At 32.2% G+C, this 12947-nt stretch overlaps 1 protein-coding gene across 1 annotated transcript in view; it reads right to left on the reverse strand.

Annotated features, from left to right (window-relative positions):
* LOC138704385 (transmembrane protease serine 9-like) overlaps window positions 1–11309 on the reverse strand; it is a 41980-nt gene extending 30671 nt beyond the window's left edge. The window contains exons 1-6 of the mRNA XM_069832214.1: window positions 11164–11309; window positions 7168–7213; window positions 6880–7042; window positions 4007–4170; window positions 2914–3012; window positions 546–682 (exon numbers count right to left, since the gene is read on the reverse strand). Coding sequence (XP_069688315.1) covers window positions 546–682; window positions 2914–3012; window positions 4007–4170; window positions 6880–7042; window positions 7168–7213; window positions 11164–11211 — 657 coding nt within the window. The 5' untranslated portion in view covers window positions 11212–11309. The remainder of the gene's footprint in view (window positions 1–545; window positions 683–2913; window positions 3013–4006; window positions 4171–6879; window positions 7043–7167; window positions 7214–11163) is intronic.
* Window positions 11310–12947: the final 1638 nt, after the last annotated feature.

Here is a 12947-nt window from a genome sequence, read left to right on the forward strand (position 1 = left end):
ATCCAAATACTAGCTGCTCTATGTATAGTTCGTAATATTTCTAACTAAATTCTACCTCATAATGGAATATTTCTATCCAAATACTAGCTGCTAATGTATAGCTCGTAATATTTCTATCTAAATGCTACCTGTTAATGTAATATTTCTATCCAAATACTAACTGCTAATGTATAGCTTCTAATATTTCTAACTAAATGCTACCTGTTAATGTAATATTTCTATCCAAATACTAACTGCTAATGTATAGCTTCTAATATTTCTAACTAAATGCTACCTGTTAATGTAATATTTCTATCCAAATACTAGCTGCTCTATGTATAGTTCGTAATATTTCTAACTAAATTCTACCTCATAATGGAATATTTCTATCCAAATACAAGCTGCTAATGTATAGCTCGTAATATTTCTATCTAAATGCTACCTGTTAATGTAATATTTCTATCCAAATACTGGCTGCTAATATAAAGCTCCTAATGTAATATTTTAAAACTAAATGCTTGCTGCTTATGTAAATCAAACTAAAGTGTCAATATATATTTTCTTACACTGCAAGTACTCTTGCCACCAGGAGTCGAGACACACAGCATGCCAGAAGTGATGTCGCCATAAACTGAATTGCATTCTTGGTTTGTAATGACCGTGAGATCCACATATTGAAGATTTTCAGTGATTTCTGTAGCGCCTGAAATATGTAACAAATTGTATAACCATCAGTGCATTATAATATTTAAAACAACTGTATTTAATAAAATTTTAATTCATTAAATATTATCCAAATATATATTTGTCCCTATTTTAAATTAGAGAAAATGCAGTATAGGCCAAATAACTTGGCTGTTGTTACTAATTCAAAGACTCGAGCTTTACTTGTATCTTATACATAGAATAATATATGGCTTACAATACTAGGGATAAAACGTCTATAAAGCTGTAGAAGTATTATGTAATATTTGTAATATATGCAAATAAGTATTTTATATGTTATATTATGTCTAAAATATATATATCATTTCATGAAATTAAATTCTCAAATGAAGAACAGTCTCCTTTTTGAATAGGCTATTGCCACGATTAAACATAATATGTTGTTGAATTTATATTTAAGTTTGCGAAATACAGTTTTGCTATAGTCAACTGATGTACCTCAATAGTATATTATTTCAGGGATCAATGCAATTACTCATCATGCTTTGTGGAGCTTATGAGAGATATAATTTAATTAATTAAGTTTTTCTTGCAACAAATATTATTTTTGGACGTCGTCTCTTACTTTTAATGCTGATATTTATTTACAATCTACAATAACGTGCTGTATCTTGAATCTGTCAACTATTGTAATCTAGGAATAAAGAAAACAGATTAAAAAATGAAAAGTATAGTTTTAGATATTAAATACTTACCGTACGTTTACCTTACAAGTTGTTCTATATTAAGGAATAGATTTCGAAAGCAGATATAATCAAATAGCAGATGAATGTTGAGTGATAGAAACAGAATACTAGTACACATGTCAAACCTCAGCTCTGGTTGGAATCACGAGAGAATATATGGTATACTGAGCACTAAATCAAGATTTGGCAGCCCAAATGTAAGATTAGGATTGTAGTTGGATATAATACCTTGAGACTACTATATACATATGGTGAAACCTATTGGAAGGTGCTGTACAGGTCGTCCTAGATGCAGTATTAGTAAAATGGTTTTTCAAAAGGGTTTTTGCTTAATTTCGTGAACATAAAATTAATATAATATAAATATAAATTTAAATTTAGCTTCCCTTATGAAAATGTTGCCAGATTTGACAAAGCATATTACATATAATTTGGAAACACACCTAAAAGGTAAAATTATATACATTTGAAACGGTTAGGGTATCGAATATACAAAATGTAAGAAAAATTTACACCTAAATAGTATTTGTGCTCATTTACAGTTAAGAAAGGGGGGAAAGGGGGGGGGAAATATCAGATGGGTTAGAATGATTTGAATGCCATATACCGCGAGAAAAATAATAGTACGGATTTATTGGCATTGATATCTAAACCAATCAACAGCCATCGGTTAAGATAAATTGAAATTTCCATTATCACTCCCATACAAATGATTTCTCAATATCTGAACCGATCCTTTGAGGGCACTAATGGCTATTTTCTTCACAATGCTGTGTGTTAGCCCCAGGTTTTTACATTTGTTGGCAAAGAAGGATACCTCGTGCTCCCACCATCAGACCTATTACATCAATGTGGGAAAGACTATATTTATTTTTATAGAACGGGATTGTTGGTTCATAGATCCGTTTCTTTTCACTGTCCACCTTATGCGGTTGATCTGCATGTGTCTCAAATCTGATGGTGGGATCGAGAATGTATGCCAAGTTGTTCTTAATGGCAATGATATCAATTCGCCGAACACTTCCTTGTGTGGCTAGTCCCTACACATCTTGATGGACTGTAAACCCTACTTCCTTCAGTGCCTCGGCCAGCATAGAACGGATGTTGCGAAGGGCCTCACTATAGGGGCAGAAGCCAAGGATATGGAGAAGAGCTTCAATCTCGCTGAGACAGCACCTACAGCGGGTACCATCCCGACTTCTACCCGGTACAACTCGGACCGGAGCGACATAGCCTACCATTTTAAGGACGTCTATCCATTCCGAAAGGGTTAGACCTTTGTGATTTCTTATCCAGCTCTTTGCTGGCGGTAACTCTTTGTTAAGAATCACTCCTTGACCCTTTTTTTGCAATGTACACCAATTTTCAAATTCTTTTTCTCTTTTGCTGGTAATTTTTTTATTTTCATTCGTGCAATACTCCGTTGTTCGGCTATATATATATATATATATATATATATATATATATATGAGCGTGATATAGTATTTTAAATTAAAATAGTAGCACCATAAGATATACTCACTGTCAGAATTTAATCCCCATCCACTGACTCGAACACTTTCACCAGCAAAAGAGTTGCCTTGATCGGAGCGTGGGACCAGACTAATAGGGCTGATGTAAGCTGGAAAGGTTATAAAGATATTATTTAGGACATTCTGTATGTAATATACCCTTTAAATTATATTTCAGGAAAGAGGAAAAGTGGTTTCACGATCAACAAAATGATTAATTCCACTTGTCACTCTCTGTGTTATTATTTATTGCATATCCAGCATGGAGAACCTTATTTCACTCGAAGGTACACTGTGTAGTTCAAGAATACCGATAATGTCATTCTATCAGATGTAATAAAAATATTCGATAAGCATAATACGAAATCAATCTGGAATTCTAATCAGTAATACACTCTTCGTTATTTTAACAAAGTTGGTACTGGTTTTAATTCACGTATTAATACTATGTTTCTTTTCATTAATTGTAATGTCAGTATTTAATTAATTGATTAACTGGCGGACTCACTCGTGTTAATTATGTAAGATTTGTGCTGCTTACAGCTGTTTCAGTGCTTCGCGCATACAAACCAAGAACCAAAAACTCAACACACTAGAACAATACGAAATATACAAACACACTAAAACACACCCCGATCAAATTCTCAACACACAGATCAATTTCAGCACACACGCACTATTTGACTCCACTCTTCAACACCTTTCAACAATCAAACACACCCACATAACAGACAGAGAAGTTCGAGGTGACGCCGAGATCTAGTAGGCTCTGAGGATGGTGCGTGAAGCACTGAAACAGCTGTAAGCCGCATAAATCTTACATAATTAACACGAGTAAGTCCGCTAGTTAATCAATTAATTATATTCAAGTGTTAAAAGTAGTATACGCAAGATTCAAAATGGGTTAGTATTTCCAAATATATTTATGTTTTAGACTGTCCAGTTAAGTTATTTTCGTCCCTCAAATGTATTTCTTCAGATATATTTATTACCAGTTCTATCCTCATTTAATTTTAGCCATGATCTTTATTTCAGAACTCATTTATATAAATTAGTTTCCGTTCTGCGTGTGTTATAGTCTAGCCTAAGAATTAAAATACTTACTGCTGTAGCTCACAGAAGGAATTCTCACTAGACCGATGTCATTAGCAAGAGTGTCGCTGTCGTAACCCTCATGTATGATACTGCTTGATGAACTGACACTTACGGCTTCAGATTCAGGGTTATTGACATTATTAGCTCCCAGAATGACTTCATATGTAGAACCACTGAAATAATACCAGCAATAGTGTTTAGTTTCTTTGTTACAATAAATTTATTAGAGAAGATACTTTTAAGCAGGAAAATCATGGTAGTTTAGTTCCATGTCCGAATTTGTTGAATATTATATTTCGTAAGGAATAAATATGTTCTGTTAATGTCAATTTTAACTACAATATCAAAAATCAAGAAGAGAATATACTGCCTAAATGTTAAAGATGATTCGGATATAATACTTTTTTAATCATCTCGTTACGATTTTATTTAGAAAAAAAAAAAAAAGCTTACATAATATTATACAATAATAGACTGTGTAATTACACACAGGGCCCCCCCAATCGAGTGGGGGGAGGGGGTATACTAAGCCAATTTTTAGATATTTTTTATTCCAGAGGGGGACACAAAATATTCACAAATCTATTTTCACATGTAAGAAAAGTTATGCTAAATGACACATTATTGAAACAGTAATTATGTATTCAACAAGTTTTAAAGTGAGTTACTATTTATGGATTATTTTCTTCTATGTGGGACATTGTAATAAAATTTCGTTAGAATGTTGCTTTAGTGCTGTAGCCTATTTAAAATATTGAATTCCCACATATTGATAATACACCCAAATATGAAATACCGTGCTTAGTATAACATAGCCTAATTGCTAAAGTCATTTCTAAAAGCATGCAGTGAAATTTCAACTGCTCTGTGTTTCATCGAGGAAGAACATAGATTGTGATTGAAATTGCATTGTTGTATTTTTTACGTTACGGAAGGAAGAAAAAATTTTGAAGTACAGAAGTGACAAAAAAATCGGACCGAGCCTTGTAGCTGATTTTAGAGCCTTGTTCACTCAGAGTATGATAGACTGGTAACTAAGACTTTCGTGGTTCGAATCCTGCCTGGGAAGGAAACATTTTTTTGTTCCTTATTCAAATTTATTCCCAATGCTTTTCGATTGCAGCGATATTTTACTACTTAATTAACTTATTATTCCCAGAACATCAATTTTACTAGCAATCGAAAAGTATGGTATTTTACTAACAACTTCAACTCTGAAAACATTAAATTAGAATACATGTTTATATGACACTTTTTGACACTTTTTCTCAGAATGTTTTTGAAAATAAGCTCCATAAGTGGCGATAATATCTCGTGAATTACCGTGTGTAGGCTTGTCATATGAGAGGAATGAAGTAAATATTTGTATGATTAAAAACCACAGGCTTAGAGTCGAACTTGGGATATTCTTTTTTACAAGATGGTAGCTTAAGCAAAACATAACATATTTCAATTAAAAACTCAAATTCGGTAAATATTATACTTGGAATGTGTGTCAATTCAGTTCTTCAAATGCACAACCCAAATATTTAACCCATCATGAAATTTTCTGAAATCATTCATGTAGTAGTCTATTTAAAGTAATCTTAGTATCTTGTGTTAAGACACCGCAAGATAATATACTTCACTCAACGGTCGGATATAGGCCATTCATTATCTCGTGAAAGCTACTTACGCTTCCACTTGTAGCTCATGTACTCCCACTCATTGCAATCTATTTCTCCGAATAAAATTTTTCGAATCTCTTTTTCCGAAGAGACATTTTTTCCGAATGTACCCTTATTCTGAAGCCCATTCTTTCAAATCCACTTTTCCGAAGCAATTATTATAAATGTATTCTTTTCCGAATCTACTGTTCTTTCCACCTCGGGCAGTCAGTGTATAGAAGAATCCAGACAGAGTGTTTGTAGGAGCAATATAAAAATTATGAGAACTGAGAACTGAAGATATTACAGACACATAATATAATGTTCGTACTTGCCTTTGTCCCATCTGAAGATAATCAGATATGTTTAAATACTTTGAAGAGCTACGCGAAAAGGCTTCCGATGAGATTTTACCAGCTATTGACTATTTCAACAGAAATTATATTACATGCAAATCAGCTCGGGGAAGAAGACGTACAGTTCCCTCATCGTTATGGAACTAGTATCAGGCAATTACATCATAATCATAAAACTAACAAATAAGTGAATGGTTGCACTATAGATTTCAATTAGAATGGAAGAGGCATCATCCAGACATTTATTCCGCTGCCAAAATTACAAGAAGAACAGGATGATTCGGAAGTCGTGACACATAAATTCCGATTGGTACGAAGAATCGAACCAGCTTAAAAGGAAGAGGGGCATCGATCACAGTATCTTTGCCAACCAGGACACAATTTGAAGCTGTAATGTTTTTATCCGTTACTGTTGATATATAACTCGGTTTTTTGCAGATATGTAGAAACATTATAAAATGTATATGAATGAAAAAAAGCGGTTATAACAAATTCAGGTTTATAGCCCTTCGGAGAAACTTCATTCGTAACGGCAAACAGGAAGTCGGAAAAAATGACTTTCGGAAAATTTGATTCGGAAAAAAGATCCGCTATAACCCCCACCAAAAGCTTAGGTCTATACCATGTGCAGTAGCGCACGCATACATTTGATGTTCAAGATAACGAATGGCCTTATAAATATTTCCACCCTCTTCTATCACCCTTACTTTCCCTGTAACAATGAGAACTGTTCTGTTTTATTTCACAATAAAACATAAATATTATTCAAGATATGTCATTGAATATGTAAAAAAAACTTTGTTTATGTGATAAGTGGTTATGTGTGAATACGCAATTACAAGATAAGTGAATAATCAAAATTGATGGCGTCTGCACTCACATGCAATGCGCTGCAGTAAGGACCCAGGTGTTTGAGATGAGAGATCCTCCACAGAACCATGAGTTGTCAGCAAAGACAGCAGCCTGCCAGGGGAACTGGCCACGGCTTGCTGTCTGACCATTAGTGATTCTAGAGCTTGCTTCGCGCACGTGCATTTTACCAACTGAATTTGAAACAAAGAGGAAGAAGTAAAAATTAATGCCTGGAATGCTCTACTTTATAAATCTTCATAATATTCTTACAATTAAGTTAGCAATATTGAAAACTGAAGCCACGATATCAACTTACCTGGTTTGATTCCCTTCAGTAATCCTGGGTAGAGTCGGGCTTCGGCCTGTTGAAACATCAGATCAGATTATTTTATCGGTGTATGAAATCTTAAAAGTAACAATTTTATGGAGTTTATCTTGGAATAGGCATAAGCAAATTTAGCAACAAATCTGTGATATCTAGATTGGCATAAAGCACCGGCATTATACTTTAATTGAGAAGGTTAGAAGCAAAGTGGTTAAGTTCACTTAAGTTATTTTCTAGAAAATATGGTTAAAAGTAAATTACGTTAGATTTTTTATTTAAAATTTAGTATGTGATGTGGTTAAAATTATATCCCATTGCCAATAAAATGTCAGATGTTTTAGCTTGCCCTAGATGCACTTAATTCATCTTCTTACAAATGTCACTTGTACCTCTTTGTTTCTGACCCCTCAATTGAACATGATGCTTTCTTTGTTCTTGGTCCTCCGATCCTAGCTTTGTAAAATGTAAGATGATGTAAGCTACTTCGTCCCAATAATAATAAACTTCCACAGGGATGCAGCATCATCGATCTCGTATAACTTATACCTTGAAGTCGAAATTTGGCAACAAGCCATTCAGCGCATTGGAGCATTTTCTACCATGATGAACTAGTGAAAGCTTTAATTCAGAAGAGTAGCCTAATGATGATTTAATATAAGTAACGGTTTTAAATATAGTTTTCAAAAGAACATTAAAGGGTGATATACAAAGATGGACATCCACCAAAAAGTATCCAACATTCTGTGATGACATTTTTTGTGTGTATTTATGCATCTCATATCTGCAATATGATGCAAAATTACTTCTCTACCTTTGATAAATTGTCTAATAAAAAATAAATTCATTTAAAAAAATGGTCAAATATCTAACACACAAAAATATATTGTTTATTAAGAAATGTAGCTGAAAGAGCATGATATTGTAAAATGAGTTTCAGAAATAAAATAAAAGAGAGAGAACATGAAAAAGTTAACAAGATTATGAGTTATGAGGGAAACGCTTCATCGCTGCACAGTGAACTTTAAATTTTGAAAATAAATATAAATATTTTTTTTTTAAATCGTAAAAAATTTTTATGCTCGACCATGCCGAAATGTAGTAATTATACACCTGGTAGTAGCCCTTTAATCACCTCATTATAGTTCAGTTGTTCAGCCAATGAGAAATCACCATTGTAGCATTATAAAAGGGCAAGTATCAATTATTCTCGGATATGCAATCGAAAGACAACTAGCGAAACGTCACGGAGGCTGAAAATCCAATACTGTCGCAGAAGGTTATGTTCTGTTACTATAATTATTAGCGTTAATTGTAAATAATATTCGAATAAATTCAATTTGTCATCTCGTTTTTCAATTCTAAATCAATTTCCAGGTTATATCAAGATTAATGTTCATGTTATTCTCTAGATTATATCAAGGTCAATGACATTGGTTCCTCGGAAAAAATCAATACTTTCGCGTCTGCGCACATCTCACAATTTAGAAGGCCAGTTCTGCTCCTCACTTAGATAACCATAACATGAATACTTATGAATAATTTCAAGTTAGAAATATTATCGAGCATAAAAAGTCGTATGAAACTTGCCTATAATGGTAATTCAGACGCTCGTATGAAAATTATGAAACTCGCTTGCGCTCGTTTCATAAACATACTCGCATCTTAAGTACTACCATTATAGGCTCGTTGCATAATGTACCATTTTCATATAACAGAAAGATAGTATTTTACACATACCAATTTTCATTATTGTATAAGATACAGTAATGGAGGGGAAAAAAAGTTGAATATTTCCAAAAATTTTACTGCTGTAAGCTGTACCTAACCCCTTAATATAAAACATCAAGGAAGGAATGTACTCACAAGCTAAATACATATATTTATAAATTTCGAAAAATATTTTTACATGATGTCTTTTTATGCACACCTGTTATTATCGCTACATCTTTACTAAAACAAAAATATGTTTGATTTCATGTAAATTGGCCTAGAATGTTAATCCATGTTTCATTATACATTAGCGTCACTAGGAATTGTAATCTATACTAATAATAAATCTGTAGCCGATATTTTTCTGGTAATTTTCGATTTTCCAAAAATAATTGGTCCTAACATATATAATTAACCACCCTGAAACCGAAAATCGCATTTTTGGAATTTTTGTTTGTATGTCGTCTGTAGGTTTGTTACCTTTTCACGCGATAATGGCTGAACCGATTTATATGAAAATTGGAATATAAATTACGTTCGTTGTAACTTAGATTTTAGGCTATATGGCATTCAAAATACTTTATTTAAAAGGGAGGTTATAAGGGGGCCTGAATTTAATAAATCGAAATATCTCCTTTATTATTATTGAGTTTTGTGAAAAATGTTACATAACGAAAGTTTCTTTAACAATGATTTCCGATAAGTTTTATTCTTTACAAAATTTTGATATGACTGATATTTAATGAGATAAATGAGTTTAAAAATTAAAATAACGCCATCTAAGACGGTGCAATGAATTAAGAACAAATGACTTCGTCTATAAGGGGCCTTGGACAACAACAATCGAAACAGGGACATTGGACATCAACAATCGAAAGCTATTAAACATAGCCTACAGAGAATGTTTCTGTGTTTGTATGAAGTAATATCAGAAGCTAAATTAACCGATTTGTATAATTAATTATTATTTCACCATTGGAAAGTGTAGTTTCTCTAGATGGACATAATGCTATAATGTTATTACAGTAACGTCTGAGTAAATCGAGGACAGGTAAGATTAAAATAGCTTCTTATGCACAGAAAATTTGATAGACTATTTTGTACATTTGTTTTCTGTATTTCTTAAAATAATATTTATGTACACTCATTTTAATCTCAGAGAATTAACGAACAACGAGAGTGTATTGATTTAGTATGCAGTAATAGTACGTTAGCTTAGCAATCCATTATTTTATAATTCAAATTTTAACTATGCTCAATTGAATCGTGTTAAAATACATAAAATATATATGCAATAAATGCAATGCAAAAAAATTGGGTAATGAGCGAAGCAGATTATGTTGCGCTGTTGTAAAAGTTGTTCCCTGGATCAAACGTCCTATTTTAATTATGTAATTACTTTATATTTATTTCTAACAGGTACAGCGGAGCGCACGGGTACGGCTAGTAAATAATATTTTACTTCAGTAGTTCATGATTTGTCGAATAAACAATACTCAGCTCTCTTTTAATCAGCGTGTGAGAGCGTGCTTTCTGAAAGCCTAAGTTGCTTCTTTCTAGGCAGAAGTTAAATTCGCACCCCCAGGAAAATGCTGTTGGATTATTTTACGACGCTGTATCAACATCTCGGTTAGTTAGCGTCTGAATGAAATGAAGGTGATAATGCCGGTGAAATGAGTCCGGGGTCCAGCACCGAAAGTTACCCAGCATTTGCTCGTATTGGGTTGAGGGAAAACCCCAAAATAATGTTATTTTCGAAAATTATTTACAACGATATTTAACTATTTGGAGGTATGAATTTATAAGAAAATAGTAAATTATCAAAGGTTTTGGTACCTATTTATTCGTATATTCTTACAGTAGCATTTTACTAGGAAATAGCATTTTTTACAAATCACAATTTTCGAGTTACGACAATATTAACTGGGAGTGCGAATTGTTCATCCGATATAACACGATAATTATCACATAGCCTATCTATAGCTGCTTGTTAATAAACATTCGGTTCTAAAAATATAAACATGTAATTACATAAATAGAAAAAATAAAGCAAGTTTGTTATCTAATGCATTAAATGTGATTTGTTTAAGAATATGTGATATTTTATAAGGAAATAATATATTCTTTTTCATCTCTCTACGGCCGGGACACAAAATTTGAAGAGGCTATACTTATTTAATTCAGAAATTTGGTAAATGTAATTGCTACAAGTTAAAATTTAAATTACTGTTTACTAATTATCTTTTTAAGAAATCAGAATGACTTAGTATTCCTTACCATAAGGCCGAAGGTTACGAGAAGAGCCAAAGCCACAAATGTCTTCATGCTGCTGACAGACGACAGAATGTCTTACAAAACTGAATCGGCTCAATTTATAGCTTGTAGTCATTCATTCATGATGTAACACTAAAAAACCCACTTTATTAGGGCACTTCAGCTACTTTTACTAAGTCATCTTGATAGAATATAACTTACCAGTAATCTGAAAATCACTGTACCAATGTCATGATATTATATCACACTCTCAGATAATGTTCAATCTGTAATTATATATGGCAAATATGTTTTGTTATTTTTAAATTTCAAGATAACAATGAGAACCACCTACATCAACAAACTATATCGGTCATGGAATTCTGTGATTTACCTTTCATTAAGGCGGCGACAAAGTAATCTTTGCAGATAACAAAATTCAAGACGTACTTGGGAAATTTATAATTTTATTATCGAGAAGTACGTTTTCACCTTACTTCAGTGCTTTGTGCACTAATTTCTAGTCGCAATTCAGTCGAAAAACAATTACATCATAATTAATATAGTATCCAATGTAAATATACACTATTGTCAGTTTCTTTTACATATATCGATGTAATTTGGATAATTAATAAATGTTAATGTGTAAGGTGCGTATATTAGTTACATAGTATTTTTACGTACTGATATCTTGTGAACTGTTAATGTGGGCAGTTAATGATAAAAATATTAATAAATTATGATATGAGCTGATAATTAACGAAATATCCAATCAGTTTTTCAACGAATGTACATTTTAGCTCTAAATCATTTTAAAATTTAACACTAACAGAACAAAACCTATTATTTATTTATTTATTTATTTACTTATTTATTTTCTTATATACTATTTTCTTACTTACTTACTTATTTGTTTATTTACTTATTTAATTATTGACTAATTTACTTGTTTACTTGCTTATTTATTTACTTATTTGTTTATGTATTTATTTATTTGCTTACATATTTATTTACTTATTTATTTATTTATTTATTTATTTGTTTATGTATTTATTTATTTGTTTATGTATTTATTTATTTATTTATTTACTTAATCTGACAGGATTAAGGACATAAGGCCTTTTCTTCCATCATACGGAATAGCACATATAAATACAAAAAAGAAATACAAACACTGATGAAAATAATACAAATTAAATTAAAGCCCTGTAGAGGTTCAACAGGGTCAAAAGTACACTATAGAGCTCTCATCGAGCTAATACAAAAAAAGAAGAAAGAAAACAGAGATAGCAATGATGATAGTGATAACTAGACTTCGTGGAATTGCCACGAGAATGTAAGGTTTACTACGCACGCGGTATAGACTGTATGAGAAGGAGAAGTGCAACGGATGGAGTATGCCTCTGATGTAAACACTGAGCAGTATACTGCGATTACAGTAAAACCTGTATCCTGCATTCAAGAAATATAATGAATGATCATTGAAGTAAGAAATGTCTAAACATGTAAATACACAATTATTTTGTAGTGATATATATTCACTCTTAAAATTTAATTTAATATACTCACATCATCCTTGAATATGTGCATTGCAGTGAAGAGTTCATTACATTTTGAGCGACTGCAAAGTAACCTCCTCCGATGGTCACGCAAACAGTTTTTATATTGGAAAATGTACGTTCAACATCACACGATGTAATAGGTGCATATTTGAAGAATGGAAAGTCATTACTTTTTAGTATACCAACTTTAGATGTCTTGTCGTGACCTGATAGTACATCATTTATAATACGAAGTTGTGAATAGGA

The sequence above is a fragment of the Periplaneta americana genome, chromosome 8 (genome assembly GCF_040183065.1).
Source record: "Periplaneta americana isolate PAMFEO1 chromosome 8, P.americana_PAMFEO1_priV1, whole genome shotgun sequence".
NCBI lineage: Eukaryota > Metazoa > Arthropoda > Insecta > Blattodea > Blattidae > Periplaneta > Periplaneta americana.